At 40.6% G+C, this 20,118-nt stretch overlaps 1 protein-coding gene across 1 annotated transcript; it reads left to right on the top strand.

The window, feature by feature from the left end:
* The first annotated feature begins 12,944 nt into the window (after window positions 1-12,944).
* On the top strand, window positions 12,945-20,109 carry pnpla4 (patatin-like phospholipase domain containing 4). Its single transcript, XM_061067040.1, has 7 exons — window positions 12,945-13,100; window positions 14,229-14,417; window positions 14,540-14,634; window positions 15,409-15,544; window positions 15,915-15,980; window positions 18,363-18,515; window positions 19,734-20,109. The coding sequence occupies exons 2-7, from the start codon at window positions 14,238-14,240 to the stop codon at window positions 19,863-19,865; spliced, it is 762 nt and encodes a 253-aa protein (XP_060923023.1). The 5' UTR covers window positions 12,945-13,100; window positions 14,229-14,237; the 3' UTR covers window positions 19,866-20,109.
* Window positions 20,110-20,118: the final 9 nt, after the last annotated feature.

Below are 20,118 nucleotides of genomic sequence, written 5' to 3'. Positions count from 1 at the left end.
TCAATAATTTAGCTTGGCCTGTGAAGAATGCTTTTAAAAATGAATTGGCCGGATAGGATTACATTTCCCCACCCCTGGTGATATTGTGTAAATGACTGAATATTTATTTATTTTTTATCATTGGAGCTTTTTAATGCCTCAAATGGCTAGGACAGAGAGTAAGCTGTGTTTGAAGAAAGAACCGCACAGAAGTTGTCTCTTTTATGTTTGTGTTCTATTGAAATTGAATATTGTAGTGGCTTAAGAAACATCGAGTTTGGTTCAATATTTCGGATCCAGAGAGATTGAAACTCTTTTTCTCGTAATGTTATGACTTCTATATCATCCAATTGTGACTTCATTCTCGTAATATTATGACTTATTCAAATTTATTCTCAAAATCTCAGTTACCTTTTCAATCATTCATATTTGCTTCTCCTGTAAGTGGCCTTAATACTTTAGATATAGGTTCTGTGGGAATTAAGAACACTGGGTTACACAACATGTGTTTGTCAGGCTGAACAAATTAAGAAAAAGTGAAAAAGGAGCAAATGTTGTCAAATTACGATAAATTCTTCCCTACTTATGAGCAGCTCTGTCTTCAGTATGTACATACACATACTGTTTTTATCTACTCTTGCAGTGCAACTTTACACTTTTCTCCTCCTGACCTCCTGAGTGATGCTCCAAATGCCCTTTGGGATTGCTTTGCAACACTGCTCCCTACTGGTTGCACCACAGCACCCTCATACTTAACTCCGAGGACCCCCCTATTCATTATGTTCTATCTAAAGACTCATATAAACAAAGTATGGAAATTGTATGTTGTAAATTGTTGTGAATGTATCATTATGTAATGGTCTTTGAAAAAAAATGCGTTAATGCTCCAAGATATATAGCATTCAAAATGTTTTACTTTAATGTAAATGGGAGCAAAATAGTACAATCAGTCAGAATTATACAAATTAAGACGTCAAAATAAAATTGCTTTAACATTTAAGCTGCTTCCTACTCTAAGAAGGATGAAGAGGATTACATTGGTGTCATATGTTTTTCTAAATGTCATTTTCTTTTAAAAAATACATAAGTAATTATATTATAGTTGATATTTTTGTAATTAGATAAATGGGAAAGCTACCTCAAACCTTAAGCCTCAGCATTTTAAGTCGTTCCATATGCAGAGGTGCAGGAACTGCGACCTTATCCCAAAACCCCAGCTTTCATTCCTTCCATCTTGAAAAAGCAGTTTCCAATCGCTGACTGCTCCTGATTTCACATTCAGATACATCCAAGTTCCATTTTTCTGGCCGTGGGAGCAAACTGCTTCTCCTCCGAAAAAACTGTGTGTGGAGTTCATCTGACTTTGTTTGTCACTGTTTAGTGTATATAACCCTTTGAACCTAGACTTTGCCCTTATAAGAGTTACTGTCCATTCGAATTAGAAATAAAAAAACACAATTTCAACAATGGCCTCACCATTTAATCAAATGGAAATGAATGGAACAATCTAATCCAAAAATAAAATATCTAAATAATATAAAATATTATATTGTCAGCAAACATGTCAGTATTTTGTTGTACTGTGAGTATTGGGTTGTGATGCGAGTAATTTGTTGTGTTGTGAGTATTGGGTTGTGATGTGAGTATTTTCGTTGTACCGTGAGTATTGGGTTGTGATGCAAGTATTTGATTGTGTTGTGAGTAATTGTAGTATTATGAGTATTTGCATAGTATCTTCCCATTTCCCACGCACGTCCTATCAAATTGATTAAAAGGTTCTCTATTGCCACCTTTTTTTGTGTAGTTGGACGTTTTCTTAAAATGTGTCAAGTTGCACTCTGTATAACACAGCCATGATCTGTTCTTTAGATTAAATGAACAAATGTATGTATCTGTATTCAGTGTTGGGAAGGATACTTTCAAAACGTATTCCGTTACAGAATACAGAATACATGCACAAAAATGTAATCTGTAACGTATTCCATTACATTAACTAATCTGAGTAACGTATTCTGAATACTTGGAATACTTCCGGTTTGTATTGCATTTTTTAAGTGTATGATTGCGGCGTTGTTATAGTCAGTGGAGCAGCAGCAGTTTAAACTCTCTCTCCACCGATGCTGCGGGCCCGCTGGATGTCCGGCTCCCATCCACTCCCACCTCTGTGCGGGTCTCACCGGAGGCTGAATCCCCCCCCTGCGCCAAGGCTGCCTCGCGCCGTGCAGCGATCGTTTCGGCGTCGGGTCTATTTTTTGCGCTTGACGCGAGCATATCGCTCCAGGAAACACACTGAAAAAGGATTTTAAACGATATTGATGACATATTTTATATGATATAAATGATAAAGTATGCATCCCATAGTTTGTATTCCCCTTCTGTTGTCCTGGAGTTTTAAATAAAGAGAGGGGGGGGGGGGGGGGCGGAGAATACGTAATTTACCCTCGACACCCGACATTGAACGGAGCAAACAGCGGAGAAGTTCTTGAAGATGGATGACATTAAATTGGGACGCTGTTGCAGTTAATGTTGGAGCAACAAGTGACCATATGCTTTTATACTACTGGGTCAACGGGTGATATTATTTTAGCGTCGCTTCAGCGTCCGGTGTGAACCCTGCGTGCCTCGCTGGTCTCCTGCAGAGCCATGACAGCGGAGCTCTGGGAGCGCAGGTCGGTCTTCTCTCACCAGGCGCTGGAAGGGCAGCTTGCGGATCAGCAGCTCCGTAGATTTCTGGTAGCGACGGAACTCTCTCAGAGCCAAGGTCCCGGGGCCTGTAACGGTCCCGAGCGGGTAGCGGTGAGGCTTCTTCACGCCGCCGGGGTCCGGGCGCTCTTACGGCAGCCCTGGTCTCCAGCTGCTTCCTGGGGGCTTTGCCTCCGGTGGATTTACGAGACAGTGATTAAACTCGTGAAACAGAGAAGTACCGTCATGTAATCCACTGATTTCAACAATGTAACTGTATTCTGAATACCATCTATTTAATTTGTAACTGTAACGGAATACAGTTACTCATAATTTGTATTCTAAATACGTAACGCCGTTACATGTATTCCGTTACTCCCCAACACTGTCTGTATTATTTTTCATTCAGCTCCTGAAGTGTGGGTTGCAGACTGCTGCTGGCAGGATTTTACAGAATAAAATGGTGCCTCACATTATCGGTTGGACGTGCTTCGGCTAATTTACTTCGTGAAGTAATGCTCATGTGTAAATGATACAGGGCTGTTTAATGACCCACATGCCGAGAGAACTCGCTCATGGAAACAGGGAGGGAGGCATTAAATACGAAATATTTTCTCACTAATTTCAAAGAGGATGTATGTTTGGATTGATTGGAGAAGATTCTCATTAGCTGAGCTCAGCGGTTACTTACAGTGCAGTGCTTTAAAAAGGTCCTGATTTCTTAATTCACTCTGGTGGGCATTTTCTCATAACAGATTATATTAACACATTTACAAATCTGTTAGGCATACACAGATTGAGGCAGAGATACACAACTTCACACACACACAAATTATATAGCGACACTATTGGCCCCATATAAATCATCTAGATTAATTTAAATGGGATAATATATTGATCGGGACAATTGAACAACACCTTGTTGGGACATGTCTAAACTGCCCACTCTCAGATCTACACCCAGCTTATGTTTAACCCTAAAATTAAAATTAACCCTTTATATCTATAAAGGGTTAATTTTAAAGTAATGAAATGCTCAAATTTCTCATATCCTTTGGGTGAATTATCAGACATCAATGCAAGAATAAATTACAAGTTCTTAAACTTTTTACTTTCTTTCTGACACTTTCTAGGAAAGTTCAGAAAGAAAGTCAGAGCGCATTGTAAGATAAGGACATCTATAAATTTGCAGTTGATATTACGAACTATACTTTTCAAAATCAAAATTCAAGGTATGTCGACTTCACTTTTCCAATTTCCAGTTTCATACATCTGCAACTGCATTTTGTTGAGTCAGATATTTGTTCTTGATAAGGAAATGTCATTACATCTCTGGATTTCTAAGGAGGAAAAAAAATTGTTTACGCTCCAAATCTAGATAGTAAAAGTACTGAAGTGAAGATTTATATAAAAACCATAAAAACCAGTCAGCAAAGTCAATTAAAATCCAGTCAAATATAAAATTTATAGCAGGCTTTGACCTTCGGAGTTCTGTGACTCCTGTCTGTTTGCAGCAGCGACCACAGACTGACGATTGGGAAGATAATCTTATCACCCAGGTGCTTTTGTCCCCCCCCCCAGCTCAGTTCAAAGTCTCACACAGTTAAAACGTCTTCAAGCGTGTCTCCATGTCTGAACGTCTGTGTGAGCTGAGGTGCCGTGTTGAGACAGTTGATCTTATTAAAAGTCAATTAATAATAAAAATAGTTTGCAGTTTTTGGGTTGTGTGGTGGGGGCAATAAACAGATGAATGAGATTTGAACAACAAACCTACTGATCTACTGTTTCAAGGTCCTTCTCTGGACACCAATAAATTAAACAAGCTTGTACTTAGAAGAGAAAGAGACGTGTTTTTTCTCAGGAAAAACACATGTTTTATTGAAATAATTCAAAACAATAAAAATCACAGCGGCTGGAACTGCTGGGGGAGAAAAAGAAGCATTAAAACATCTAAGAGGAGGATTCAAATGTTCCACCATACACCAACCATTAAAACTACTATCCCTAAAAAAGGTGAAAAGTGAGTTTAGGCCACTTGTGGAGAGGCAGACTAACTAAGGAGAGTGAATGGTGCTACCTCAGTTGCAGCACAGCAAACCACAGCAACCATGGTGCAAACAACATCATGTCCCTGTGCTTTCACTCGTGCATTAAACATGGGGGACGTGAGCCTGAAGGCTCTTATATACTACTACGTGTCCGTTTCTTGGAGAGGTCTCAGCAGGAGACAAAGAGTCTTTTTGATTTTTACTTCTCCGACACAGTCCGTCGGAAGCTTGAATCTGCTTGAGGCTACATGTAGCTAGAAGCTACCCGGAGCTAGCTCTCCCCCAGCTTCCACACACAGTCAGCAGGGACTCCCGGCACTAACAACTACTATCCAGTGTTTGCTTCTAACCTGACGGTATTATAGAAACAGTGTCATGATAGAAGTGGAATTAAAGTCGTGACGGCGGGTTCTTGCACTGTTACCACCGCAGTTAGCATGGTGGCTAGCCTAGCCTGCTAGCGCTGTTTTGAAAGCTCGTTATAACCGTCTGTGACCGTGCACACATGCCCTCAGTGCTCTAACGAGCCACCGTCAGCCGGACAACTCCGCTGGCTTAACACACACGTCACATTAATCGTAGAATCATAGTTGTGTTCGTGTTTGTTGCTACAAGTAAACAGGAAGTTTGAGGTCCGGAAATACGGAAATGACGTCATACGGAAATTATGTCGTTCGCGGACCAATCACAGCCAAGAGCGGTCCGTCGGGTCTCCAACATGAAGACGGATAGTTAGAAAAATCAGACGTGTACGAAAAGCTGTCCGAAGCACTCGGAGAGGGCGTTTCACGACGGATAGGGCGGTCTTATCTGTCCGTAATAGAAAAAACGGAGAGGCATAAATTGGCCTTGAGAGCCCAGCCTCACCACAATGTGGCACTCAGATCTAGAAATTACCAGCATTATAAAGAGCGGCCGTCCTCCAACTAGAAGGTCAGCGGCTCGATCTCCAGTCTTCCCCATCTGAATGCCAAAGTGTCCTTGGGCAAGACGCTGAACCCTTAATCGTCCCTCTTAGAAAAAGAGTGCTGCCCATAGGTGCACTGTTATGATTGTGTGTGTGTGTGTGTGTGAATAGGTGAATGGCAATGAACTGTACTGTACTGTAGAGTGGTCATCAAGATTATAAACTCTACATAAATACAAGTTGTTTTTATATTTGAAAGGTATTCATGTTTTTCAGATCCCACACTATATGAACAACAAGTGTTAGTGTACGATTAGAATTCCATCTGAACAGCACAGCTCTCATATAAATCATTTTACTGACGTTTCACCAAACGCCTCTGTATGGACGCCCCGTCTCTGATAATCACACAGACCAGACATTGTGTAGTTATCACGTTGGATTTTTTTACGATATCCTTTGATATCTCATTCCTGTGGCGCTCTGCCTCATATTTCAGCTGTGAAACATTGGGGTGACGGGAGCGGCGACCTTGGATCCACTGCTGCTCTGCTCCTCTCCTCTGGCTGTTGCCTGCAGAGCGGCTGCTATTTTGAAGCATATGGAAAGCCTCTGTTAAGCACGTTAACATTTTTTTTTTTTGCGTTCAGTGCAGTGCTTCAGCTGAAATGGTATCGGGCAATAAATGTGTTTGGCTTTTGGGGAGACAGCAAAATGGAAATGAGGAGATATGGGCCAGGCATCTCTCTTAACTGGTTATTTTTATCTCTCTCTGTGTTCTCTTTACTTCTCTATAATTTGTTATCACGTTGGTCCACTTTGTGCAGTGACCCACTAGAGGAACCTCCACTCGTCTGACTGACAGCAAATTATTAATCGCAACAACAGCTCACTTCTATACGTCCCCTCTTGCTGCACACTTTATTCGCTCATGCATTTCTTCTTGCATGTGAGAAATTCGAGTAAACTTAAAGCCGAAAGAACCTAATTCCCATTTGCACGGTTCACCTAATGCACAAATATCTACTGGAGACGGAGATGTCTTCCGAGTCCAATTCACTAAGTTCTCCGTCCGGTGAAAGCTGGACTCGACAATATTACATCTCCGGGAGCCACCAGGCAAAGCTCACTATTTGCCACTTGATTTCCTCTCAGCGCTTTGCCCCAGGTGGTCACAGTCACTGAGCAGAGACCAGCGGAATCAGTGGAGCCCAGTGATCCATGAGCACCTCGCTGTTCAACTGCCGCTCCTCTGCATTGACACTATATCTCGGGATTTAAGCACCTGTTAAGAAGGTCCCAACCCCCCCAGGCTCCAGAAGGTCCCACTAGGATGCCTCGGGTCCCTGTCTGATGCTTAACTGAGAGCTGCACAGTGGGAAGAGACATTTGGGTGAGCTCAAAACAAAGTGCTAAGGACTTGTCAACCAAGGTCCCCAGATATCCAAGTGTTTACCTGTACATTCACTTTTATGCAGATGATATAAAATTAAAATAATAATAAACTTTATTTGTGTAGCACTTCACTTAACAAGGTTACAAAGTGCTTTACAGAGAAGGAGAACCAAAACAGCAATAACAAAAACCATAATACACACAACAGAAGGTTCAACAACATAAAAACACTGGGAGGTGAAATAAAGTAAAACTAGTAAAATGTCAAGGGTGGGAGGATTAAAATCCAGCAACGTTTTAAGTATTCATAAATGCACTGTGATAAAGGAAGGTTTTAAGAAGAGATTTAAATTATACTAATGATGTTGCCTGCCTGATTTCAATAGAGTATTCCACAGTTTGGGGGCTCAAGCAGCAAAGGTCTGGTCACCTTTAGCCATAAGCCGAGATCTGAAGAAAAAACAGTAGAGATGGATGATAGTTGTTATTATTATTATTGTTATTATGTATAAAAGAGATGAGAGATCATTTTCTCTACCACATTAGATAAAAAAAATAATTTTGAGATAGGTGTGTAATTGTGGAGAGGTACAGGGTCCAGATTAAGTTTTTTCAGTTGCGGTTGAATAATTGTGATTCAAAACAATTTGGGAAAGATGCCAGTAGTCAGAGAACTGTTAATAATCAATAACATAAAAGGACTAACAGTTCATCTGGACTTCTTCCATTTGCGTTAAAGTTTTTTAGGGATCGGGTGTGTTCATTAAGCCAGGGGAGGGCGTTTCAGTGACTGATAAAGATGCTAAAAATTCATCTGGATTTGGAGAAGAGTAGAAGTAGGGAAAAAAACATTTGCTGGATTTTGCTGCAGAGTCAGCAGTAGGAATGTGGGAGTAAGTCATGGTGCGAGCTTTTTAAAGAGAAGAGGAGCTTTACAAATTACCAGGTTTACAAAGACATCTGTTAGTTCAACATTCTCTGGGCAGAGACCCGAGGAAAGTATCACGGGTATATGACCTTTCGCATGTGTAAGATCTTTAACTGAATTTAGATTGAATGATTCAGCAAGATAGAGGCATTTGTTAGACATGGGGTGTGACTGGCAGCAGACGTGAATATAAAAAAACAGCCAGAATAAGCCCTTTGTCGCACTTGGAGAAAACGATAGATAAAAGTTGTGTTAAAATTCTGTAATAAAATGATTATACCTTGGAGGTCTATATACTAAAATACACAGTAAAGGAGTAGGGCCTGAAATTAGAAAGCATGAGACTCTAAATCAAATCAAATTACCTAAAGGAAATGAGAGAGCACTTAAAACCTTTGTTATAAAAAAAGCAGCTAAACAACCGCCTCTCCCACAGGGACTAGGAAGATGGAGGTGGTTAAATTATAGACCTCATTGTATCTTGCTTCTTTATTACGTAGCATAACGGTCTAAACCCTCTAATTACTGGAGGATCCATGTTTTTTATGACTATATTCGAGGGCTACACATTTATCGAATGGAGACCCTGTTCAGAATGGCTAATGCATTTTCAAAAACAGATCAAATGACCAGATTTCCCCCGAGGCCAAGATTTACCCAGTGGCAGGGTAAAAAATTTTCATGGTTGGTTTCTAAACATTTTGTCTAGATATGAGAAATTGGTTCAAGCAAATGGCTTTTCGACCTTTAACATTTCCATCTGTTTCTGACATGGTAAACATGATAATCCTTATGGGTTATTATCATGTTCATTGCCGTTAATGGAGAAATTACAAGACCTCTTCTGAACGTTTTTTTATGGAAAAAAGATCGTTTCCCCTTGAGAGAATTTAATTAATTTTTAAAAATCTAATAACTGGATGGCAGATCATTTCCAACAACTAATAAATCCAATTATGACAACTCCAATTCAGTTGCCATTGTGTTCTGACAGTTTGAAGTTGCCTTGGAAGAAGAAAAAGGCTTTAATGTGTCATATAGCTGAATATAGCAGCGTTCTTTAGGGCCATGTCTGGGGGGGTGGGGGGGGGGTAGCTGCAGAAACCTGCAAAGATGTGACTTGACTGCTCATGGCGTGGCCTAATGATTGGCTCTGTGGCAGATGGATAGTGGTGTTGTCGAGTACGGATGGTCCATTATTTGCTCTGCAAGCTATCAAGTGGTCAGCCTCAGCACAGTGCACTCATTTTAAAAACAGGCGCGTACACGTATTGGCTGCAGTGCATGTTGCATTTCAAAGACTCGACAGCACGTTGGGCGACTGCCAGCCGAGGTGCACAGGTCAGTGTTTGCAAACAGCACGGACGCTTCAACACTACAGCAAAAAACTTAATTTAAATTCTTCTTCTTCGTTTGTGAGCAGCAATGTTTAGTAATATGACAAATATTGTGCATATTGGTTCTGAATGCCCCAATCAAAGCCGGGCAATTGTCCTGGATCGTCATAGTAAGGGGTGAGATGCAATTGGGGTTCAAGTGCAGGTAAGATTGCACTTGAAGGCGTTGATGTGTGTGTGTGTGTGGGGGGGGGGGGGGGGGGGGGGTTGCATGCTGTTGCAAGCTGAAACGTTCAGATTGTGCAATGTGGGACCCAAACAACAGATGCCAGTATTTCTCCACACTTCCAACAGCTTCCCACATTCACCGGCAGACATCAGGTGAAGGGGGTGAAAAAAAAAAAAATCATCAAAAGGATTTCAAACGGAGATGCGGATGACAAGGACACCCGAAATCGTGTCGAGGCTGTGTATGACTCCGTGCATGACTCAGCAAGGTAATGTGAGAGGCTGCAGTGGCTTAAAACGTTCTGCAAGCCTCCGAAACACGATGTGCAGAGAGAAAAATATCGTGTTTGGAAAGAGAGAAAAAGAGGACATGACATGTATAGGTATACAATAAGGGAAATTATAACGTAAACCCTAAACATTGTTGTATAAATACTTGTAATTAATAGTTTATCATATTGTACTGGCTCTCAGCACCACATTGGCTGCACTCTGGCTCACATGGGGTAAGCACACCAGAAATAAAGGGTACAACCACACTACAATTGCAAAACAATGTAGTGTGGTTCTTTTACAGAAGAATGCTGATTGGGTCTCTTCAGCCACAATATGCTGATTCGTCACGCTCCTATCACATGACCCCCTTCTGGCTGAAAACAATCAGTCTTGGCTACCTGAGTAGAACGCAGCCCGGGATAACCAATTACAAGAGTTGCTGACCCTGTTTCCTTTGATTACAGCGGTTGTGTGATGTTAAATTCTGCATTTTATAACGATGCAGCTACATGCGTATAGGAGCAATTATTCAGGAAAAATGCCACAAGTCCTGTGATCAGTGTGACGCACATGCCTCCCTGTATTCACTGGCAAGCACATGCCCAGTGTAAGTGAATGGGAACATGATATGCATTTTCAGGTGCTAGTAGGAACAGGCATAAATCATAATGATTGATATTTAAGTTTTAAAACGTGATAGTATGGATGTTGCCAAAGGCTGCCCCCATCTGTGCCTGATGGAGTGAGAAAGAATGGTCACATTTTCTTGTATTAAAAACCCATTTGATGATCTGTGGTTTAATAATAGAGAAAAACACAAGAATGAAAGAAAAACACTAAGCAGAACCAGACTCAACTGTGCTGTTAACTGTCAGATTGGGGTTAAACACAGCTAGCTTGCAAAATCACAGTAAACTTCCTGTAAACTGTTAAAATAATGATTAAAAGCAAATATTGCATACATGTCCACATTCGGTAAATAAATAGACTAAATGTTCCTTACTAAGCGAAATAACCAAGAAGAAGAAGGATGTAGGTGCTTCAATGTTTCCTTTATCATCTCCTTTAGCATAGGATACACTGAAGCATCCTTCATCAAAGGAAAGGAGATAATAACGTCCCATTATTCCCGTTGGCTGCCACATATTCATTCATGAGATACTTACTGTCATGTTGCATCATGACCCCACCCTGTCACAATAGAAATCCTGATTATTATTCACAGGTTTTATATTTATATTATGTATTTGGTTAGTTTGAACTATAAATATTCTGTAGGTCATTTAGCAATTGATGGTTAAAGTTCTAAAAAGATTAAAGTGAAAACCCTCTTAAAATCTGTGATTTTGTTTTGGACAGGAAACTTCCCCCGAATTGTTGCACTCCAGCATGGAGTTAGTCACTGTACATTTCTTCCATGTGTTACAGATAAAGTTGATTCAAATTCTCAGCCTATGTGCAGTCGGATTTTCTGAGAAGCACAGATTTCTTTATCTGAAATGCCTATGAATTCCCCTTCACATCTTTCTCTAGCCTCATGACGTATTCCATCAAGGTCGAGAAGAGTGTTTACAAAAAGGAGAATTTTTTTTTACTTTTTCCACCACAGCCGAGGACTTGTGATGAATAATAGTTCCAGAAGCCTTGCACCTCACCTCCGTTACTGCTCTGGTTCATGTCTTCCTCTAACATTACCCATTTTGTTGACCCCCATAGTTTGCTTATTCCCAAACACTTTGGTCCTAAAAGACAAATTAAAGCCACTAAGCAAACATAGTATGAAGCACAAATCATAGCCCATTTTTTATCCAGTATTATCTGATAAAAGGGCCACTAGATCACATGTAGGCTTTATGTGGATGCCCTTTACACTGATTGTGAATCTAATCTGAATATTCTGGCTCCACCTCTTGTCAGTCTGATTCACAAAATGTTTTATGTTGGTTAACTTAACCTTGTATTTCTTCTGAACATTTGATTTGATATCACTTCCAATTGGATTAGGGGCAGAGGGTAGTCAAGGACTCCATCGGGCCTCGGAGCACAATTGCCACAGCAGTCAACCCCTCATCAGGATTCACTACCCCCAAGCCGACTGTCTGGCAGACGAGGAAATAATAAAACTGAGGTTGTAGAGAACCTAAAGGAGTACAGAAGAAGGCAGGAAAAGGGACAGATGGAGTCAAATCAGGAGTTTTATACTGGTATCTGTGAATGTAGCCTTATTTCAAAGTACAGTTATCAATTTTATGGATCGGATTCATTTGTTTTGTTTTCAAAAAGGAATGGTTATCTATCACATTCGGTTTCCAAAAATCAAAAGATTCCTAAGTTCAAAGCTTCCTGACATTAAACGTCAACCTCAGTGCAGTGTTCACTTTCATTTGGGATTTGTAGCATGGTGATAGCGTTTAATAATGTCATTTGATTATTAAAAAAACATCTGGATCTGTCACAAAAACTGAAGGCAGTGGTATAATAAAGCGGTTTCAAGAAGTTGAAGGGAAATATTTCAAAGTTAAACAGGGTTGAGGGAGCTGGTATTATTAATATAACGGGGTTTTGAGTTGGTCCAAAGTACATTTGAATGAGGTGGAGCAGGTTTCTTGAGGATGGAGGATGCCCCTCTATGATATGTCCTTGTGTGAAGCGCACATTATAGAGGATTCCACATGCTGGGGGAACTCCTGATCAAAATTAAGAGCTAACCTGCAGAATGGGCCATGCTATGCTGTTAAATAAAGCGCTCCTGCAAACTCCCTTGTAATGATTGTTTGAAAGGGGAAACATGGCTGTTTCATAAAATCCTTGAATCATGTAATGAACATCTATAACTCCAGAAATCTCCCAGAGGAGTCACATATGCCTTGAAATGGAGTGAGGTGGTTAAGTCTTGCTAGTTTAATTCATATTCATATTAGAGGAATGCAAGTATTTATTATATTATGCAACTGCTTTATGCAGTTTTACATTTGTGAAGAAAGAGCTCGGTAGAAATATATGATTTAGATTTTGTTTCATGTTTTTCCTGTATTTGCATGTGTTGCGACTTTTTGCACCAGTGTCGTCCAATGGATGCCCTTAATTTGCAGCTCGTTGAGTTCTCTCGGCCACCGTAGTTTTATTTTGAAACGTGGTTTTATTTTGTAAACAGAAGCGGAACAGGTTCAGCGTGCTCCTCCGCTCCGCGGGGCGCAGCTAAAGTGAATCCTGGACTTTCTATCAACAGAAGTTCTTTCTGTCATGTTAAATTATCCACCGGTAACGAATGTGATAACCGAGCAGCCAATCAGATCGGAGGGTTTCGGACCGTATTCACGGTACGTCCTCTCCTCCGCAGCCTTTAGCGCTTAGCCTGTGCACTGATTGTAGACCCAGTTGTGGCGGAAGGTTATAACATGTCTATACACGTGTCACCACAGCCTCTGTGATCTATATATCTGCAACAGAAGCTGTGTGGCGTTATCAGTGCATTATGGGATGTTTTCAAAGGAGCTGTAATCTACGTCATCCTGCGCTGTTCTCCCACAGACATACAGAGGTGCTGACTCAGTGGCTTGTATGACAGGACCTGAGCACAATAAATCCACCCCATGCTTCTTTACAGCTGATGCCTGTGCACAACATACATAAGGGGGGAGGGGGAGAGGGACAGTTGTGTAACGCTCATATGTAAGCCCTGTAAGCATCCAATAATAATAATTCTGATAATAATAGTATACAGTCGTCATAATGGCAATTCATTTGCACATTATGAAAGAGATTTTGCTAACTTAAGTGGGTTACAGCGGTTATATATAAATTATACGACGGATTTAAATAAATGAGTAGATGAAATAAATCAATGCTGGGGAACACTTCTTCATACGACAGCAAGTGGCTTCTTCTTGCATCTCTGTCCCACTTGGGAGAAGGATCCCTCACATGTGGCTCTCTCTGAGGTTTCTATATATTCTTTTCTTCTGTTAAATGTTTTTTTTACAATTTTTTCCTTATACTCTTGTTGAGGTATGAGGACAGAGTATGTTGCACTATATGAAACAAATTGGGATTTTTGAATATGGGATTGTTACGACCCAGAAAAAAAAATCGATTCTTGTTTATATTTTGAGAGAGAGAGAGAGAGAGAGAGAGAGAGAGAGAGAGAGAGAGAGAGAGAGAGAGAGCTCCACAGGCACAGTAGATACAAGCACCTCAGGGTCCCAACAGGGATATACAAATAACATTTGATTGATTGCCTATATAACTTAGGCTACTTAAGTAAGCTACTTAGTATGTTGTATGCGTGTGTGTTTACAATGTATGTGTGTGTGGGGCCTCTCAGCACTGCATTCTAATGACCTTTATTAGTATTTTCAGGGAGAAACACTTGTACTTTAACATTTTGTGATTGATTAATTGGATGCTAAAAATATTTATATATTTTATGTGTGGTCATGTCTGTGTAGGTGCTGACTATGACGGTCCTGAATCTGTCCTTTGCCGCCTGTGGATTCTTGGGGATCTACCACTTGGGGGCCGTGGGAGCCTTCCTCCGCCATGGCAACCAGCTGATTGGCTCCCTCGGGGCCTGTGCAGGGGCCTCGGCCGGGGCCCTGGTGGCTGCTGTGATGATCACGGCCCCCGACAAGTTGGAGGTCAGATATGTGTTCTGTTCCGGAACAGATCAGCTTGTGAATGTGGCCTAAAATCATTAAACACAACTTCGTAAACCATGTGTCAGGAAGTGAGATGTGATCATTGTTTCCCCGTCTTCCAGGAGTGTAAAGACTTCACTTACAGGTTTGCTCAGAATGTGAGAGCACAGCAGCTCGGCGCCATGACACCAGGATACAACTTCATGCTGACGTTACGGTATTTACTCAATTCTATTTTATTTATATAACACCAATTACATTGGAAGGTGGGGAAACCCAATAGTTCCCACAAAGAAGAATTTGGTACCCACAACCTGAGGATACATTTTTTATAATTTTGGAAATCATTTAGTCAGGAATTTAACTATTATACCAATTTTATTTTTATAATTTATAAAAGGGCATATACTAAATTTGATTAGCTTTGTAGGGAAACACCTTTCTTCAAGTGTTTGTGACGTCATGCACCACAAACACAAACATTTATTGGATATTTACAGAGTGGAATGAAGTTATTGATTCAACCATCACCAGTAAGCATCTGCAACATGAGTCGGATTTACAATTGGCTGCCAACAGTGTCCAATCATAAGCCGAAGATCCTCATCTGACCAATCTGCATTTATTAGCAGAGTACAACAATGTTTTGAGCATGATCGTCCTCTCTGTTGAAATTGAATAAAATTGGCCAATTTGTCAAGAGTAGAACCACAAAGCATCTGTTTCATCTTACTGAGCTGTATCCAGTGAATATCAAGGGTTTACACAAATGTCAAAACACATACTTTTTAATGAAAACAAAAAAAGTGAATTAAACTGTGATCTCAGTGTTGTGAGTTCAAATCAAATGAGCTGACCATGTCGTTACATCCTTCTTTAATATGCTTTGGTGAGTCTGTAGTTTTAATTACGTGAAACTGTGTTTATGAGACACTGTGGGGACATTGGTGAAAACCTGACAAATGAGCATCAGTGTGTTGTTGCTCTCCAGGGAGGGGATGGAGGAGATTCTACCCGGTGACGCTCACAGTCTGGCCACGGACCGCCTCCACGTCTCAATAACACACTCCAGAAGTGGCAGGAACCACATTGTGTCGAGGTTCACCTCCAGGGAGGAGCTCATAAAGGTACACACCCACACTCGCTGATCCTTTCACTTTAAAACGCTCTCATAAATGTTTATGATTGTCTTACGTCCTCGTTTCTGTCCACTCTTCAGCTTAGTGTTTACTTTTTACTGCTTTGAACAGAAAGTGACACTAACAAAGTCAATACCTGTGTAATGAAGTAATGTAATATCATCAGCAATGCCACTAATAGCATTTGAGGCACTAACTGTGATCTTTGAATCTACTTTATGGTACATTTACACAAAGTCACTCATGTTAGATGTTGACTGGGCCAAAACATTCAATGTACAGCCACCGCCTGCTGAAGGAGCATTGCCTCTTGTGAGTATTTACTGGTTTAATGTATTTCCCCTTGTAACTTCTCCAGGCTCTACTGGCCAGCAGCTTTGTTCCTGTCTATGCTGGACTCAAACCAGTGGAATTCAGGGGACAGGTAATGGGCTCATTCACTGTTTGTCCAGAGAAAAGTCTCAGAGTTCTTCAAATTTGGCTTCTAGTGCAGTATTTGTGGTTCTCCTCCAATACATTGCTCCATTATGAATTGCAGTGACTAGTGTTTGGAATGCAAAGTACCTGTACCAAGTATAGGCAATACCTAAAAACTTGAATTGAAAAGTACAACCCTTTACTATTGCGTATGACGCCTACAAATGAACCAATGTACTCATCTGCCAGGACCTTCCAAATCGACACACACATTACACATCAACACAATAAGGTGTCCATTTGTTTAGATACATGTTAACTTGGGTTAGCACAAACTACTTGACTAATACTCGATAATCAAAACCACCAGTTGAAACTGTGCATTGTTGTAGACTAGTCGTCCATTCGTGGTTTTAGCCCTGTGCAATAATGGATCTATCGCAGACATGCAGCAGGGGGTGCTGTTGTTTAAAAGTAGTCGATAATTCATAGGCCTGGTTTGTCATGTTTGACTTGAAGGCCAGAGATATCCTCGCTTTTAACCATGCGCACGCATCATCTCCCATGAGTAATCGACTAGTCTATGACGTTTGTTGAAAGAGTTGACTGTTAAACTACTAAAATGCAGTAGCTGTGAAAGCCCCAGTGCCAGCATGCCTCGCCAAGAGTGTGAAAGATGGACTGCAAACGGGAGAAGAGAGCGAGAAGGTTAGAGAGAGAGGGAGAGAAGAGAAAGAAAGGAGTAAGGCAGGGTGATTGTGGGCTCCAGTTGAAACATCTGTCTTTGTTACCGTGCCTCTGTCCACTCCTCCATCTTTGTGCAAGTGCTCTATCTTGATACTTGCATCTCTACAAATTACAGCCGGTCCAATGGGCCCTGTGTTGATGAGGAAAGGTAATTGTTGAGCCTCTTGCATTAACTCCTTCTCTTTGGCTGTCTGCCTTCCTCCATTGCTTACTGCTCCACACGTACACACACAAACATGGCGGACAAAATGTTCCTCTGTGTGTGTGTGTGTGTGTGTGTGTGTGTGTGTGTGTGTGTGCACTGGCTTGCTCTTTATCTATTATTTAAGATTTTTGGCTCAGACACAAGATTGAGGCTACATCAGCCAGTTCATCTTCCCATTGGCCTTTGCTCTTTCAAAATGAGTTGGTTCTTACAGTTTCTATTACATCATCAGGGGGGTGTTTGTCGTATTGACTGACATTTCCCTTGAGCAACTTTAGAGCAAATCTTGCCTATTTTTGTAGAGAGTCCCCAGTTATGTTGCTTTGACTTGTTCTTATTTGAAGTCTGACTGGTGCTTTTTTGTCTTTGTAAAGCACTTGGTATCATTGTTTAGAAAAGATTGATAGATTTTAAGAAAACAATATAGTGACACATGTGTATTTTGGATTGGTCCGAGTGTAAGAACACACGTAATAAGGCATATTTACCATTTCCAGTTGGATAAATTCCAAAATAAAAGTCCCAACAAATGTCTTTGTTGTGAAGTTTGATGTTCCCCAAAAACATAATGGTCTCTCTGTTTCTAATTGGTACTGAGGAAAACCATTATACTGTGTCAATCTAGGGACATGCCAACATACAACTCCCAATTAAAATGCTTCATTTCACAAAAATCAGGATACAATAAAAACATGAGCATATTAAGCTGAGAGGGCCTTTACACAGTAGATGTTTGGACCTAAAGTGACTAAAATAGATCCTCGGGGTACACCACATGAGATCAAATTTCCCAAGACGAATGCAAATATCACATCCTTTAGGGTATGATAATATAATGCTAATATTTTCATTAAAATATTATGACCGATTGTGTCGAATGGCGCACTCAAATCCTGTAGTACTAAAATAGACAGAATACCATTGTCATTATTTATTCTTCAGTAATTTTTTGGCTGTTTCTGTTCTTTGCAATTATAAGAATATTTTATAGAGTTATTTAATAGTTGATCTATGGTAGAGATAGTTTTTTGTTTATTATCTTTTCCAAAATGTGCTTGCCTTGCTTTTTTAATTACTGAGGCATAAATAATTAAAGCTGTTGCGATGCTCTAAAAGTTTGGTTTTACGCCATTTGTACTCTTCTTCAGTTCCTTTTCCTCCTCCCTATCGATTCACCAACTACCCAAGGACTTTTAGTTTTATTAGCAGCACTTTGATTTTAACAGGAGCAATGTCATCTAAAACTTTAGTTTAGTACCTTGATTAAAAGTAACAAGATGGCATATCCGATCTTACATAAAGCATCAGATCATACATACATTGTCTCTTTACAGAGAGTAAGACCTGACAGTGATATAGAGAGAAACCCAACCCCTAGATATTTTATCACCCCTCCGACCGGCAGTTTTCACAGACTCTGTTTTTTTTTTTTATCAGAAATGGATTGATGGAGGGTTCACTGACAGCCTGCCAATTCTGCCTGTGGGGCGAACCATCACCGTGTCTCCCTTTGCTGGACTGCAGGATGTGTGTCCTGTCCACAGTGGGCACTTCAACACTCATCTCAGGCTGGCCAACATGAACGTTATGGTGAGTAGTGGATTGTTGCATCAAATTGGTCTGAGAGAAAGGGGAGTCTGACATAAGGGTTCTAGGTGTATTTTTGTGTGTTTCTAAAGATGTGGCACCATTCGAACACGCTATTGTTAAGCATGACGTTTGTGTCACCGTGATGACCCCAATGGGGGAAAAAACAAAACAACAGTCAATGTGGAGTTCTTTAGTTTGGGATCAGAGAGACATTCCAGCAGTGATCCTTATTGTGTGGGAGTGGGCCTGAAAACACATCCAGCTGAATACGTGACACAGGACACATTTTAATAAGCCCCACACGGACCGTGGTCTCATTTCACTGTCTGGGTGGTGTGTTTCATTTTGCATCAGCCTTAAAAGCAAACCCCATCAGGGATAAAACACATTTAGCAATGCCTAATCGAAAGTCGTTAGTTGGTTAATCATTTCAAACGCTTCACTGGGGAACATGCATTAGATCATAGTGTTGAAACCATATGGAACCATTAAAACAAAAGAGTCTGACGCATTTTCCCTCATCAAAAGGGCTTTAGACTTCGTATGTGATCTAATGGCTCAACACATTTTGCCTCGCATCCCTTGTGTACTGCATCTGCAAGTGATTCAAGATATTTTTTTACATTTTTTAAACATACCAAGTAATTTCTTCAAATTGTTTATCAAACAGGAGGAAACACCTGATTTCTTAAGGACTATTTTAATCAGGAAATTAAGTTGTATCAGTTGCTGCAGTGTTTTTCTAGCAATCTTGCAAATGATGGTGTGAAAGGGAAATTTTATATTTTCTTTGTCCATAAATATCAGGTCTTCCTCCTCCGTGCCATAGAGCTCTATCGTTATCCAAGAAGTATAAAAATGCATCGATGAGCCACACACAGCGGTGTATTCCATACTGTCAATCCAGAACATGCTGAGAAACTCAAGATAAACCTCAAGACAAAAATACATCAAAACATAAGCCGACAAAATCACAACTATATTCAAAAGAGTCATTTGAAATCTAGCAGACCCGACCCTGAAAAGCAGACATTCACACATAAAGTAGCGGTCGCCCTAATAAAATCTAGGCACATGGGGATTCACGGCTCGTGTAAATTTGGGAGTTATTTCCATTTCTTAAATAATATATACTGTTTGTTACTTTTAAGTGGAAACAAAGGCCTGGAGTTTTAAGGACACTTTCTCTCACTGTGCTGTTGTCTTTGGTCTCCTCAGTTCTCCATGGAGAACATCAAACGTCTGAACCAGGCTCTGTTCCCTCCATCAACCAGCGGCATGCACTTCTTATGCGAACAAGGTTTCGATGACGCCGTGAGGTTCCTAAAGAGAGAGGACTGGATGAGCTGACGGGAAAAAAACAAAACTCATGGAAAGAACTTGCTCTTACGAACGAGCACGAAGCCAAATATCATTCGCCGAAATGACAGATTTGATTGATTTTACTGTATTCTATTTCCAGCGTGACTTTAGTTTTATAGTGTCTCCATGAAGCGATGCTGGAGAGAAGCTACCAGCACATGGATTCAACAGCTCCATGCAGACCGATCTGTGATGGCCTCAGTGTATATTTATAAAGCAGAGCATGAAAGAGTGTGTATCA

This window comes from Limanda limanda, chromosome 23 (genome assembly GCF_963576545.1).
Source record: "Limanda limanda chromosome 23, fLimLim1.1, whole genome shotgun sequence".
Taxonomy (NCBI): domain Eukaryota; kingdom Metazoa; phylum Chordata; class Actinopteri; order Pleuronectiformes; family Pleuronectidae; genus Limanda; species Limanda limanda.
The sequence above is the reverse complement of the archived record's forward strand: the minus strand, read 5'-3'. Positions and strand labels throughout refer to the sequence as shown.

Excerpts from the sequence above, each read along its gene's own strand:
- pnpla4 (XM_061067040.1), top strand. The coding sequence starts at position 14,238 with ATGACGGTCCTGAATCTGTCCTTTGCCGCCTGTGGATTCTTGGGGATC. Across the intron at positions 15,981-18,362 it reads CAGTGGAATTCAGGGGACAG|AAATGGATTGATGGAGGGTT; the intron begins GTAATGGGCTCA and ends TTTTTTTATCAG. Across the intron at positions 18,516-19,733 it reads TGGCCAACATGAACGTTATG|TTCTCCATGGAGAACATCAA; the intron begins GTGAGTAGTGGA and ends TGGTCTCCTCAG.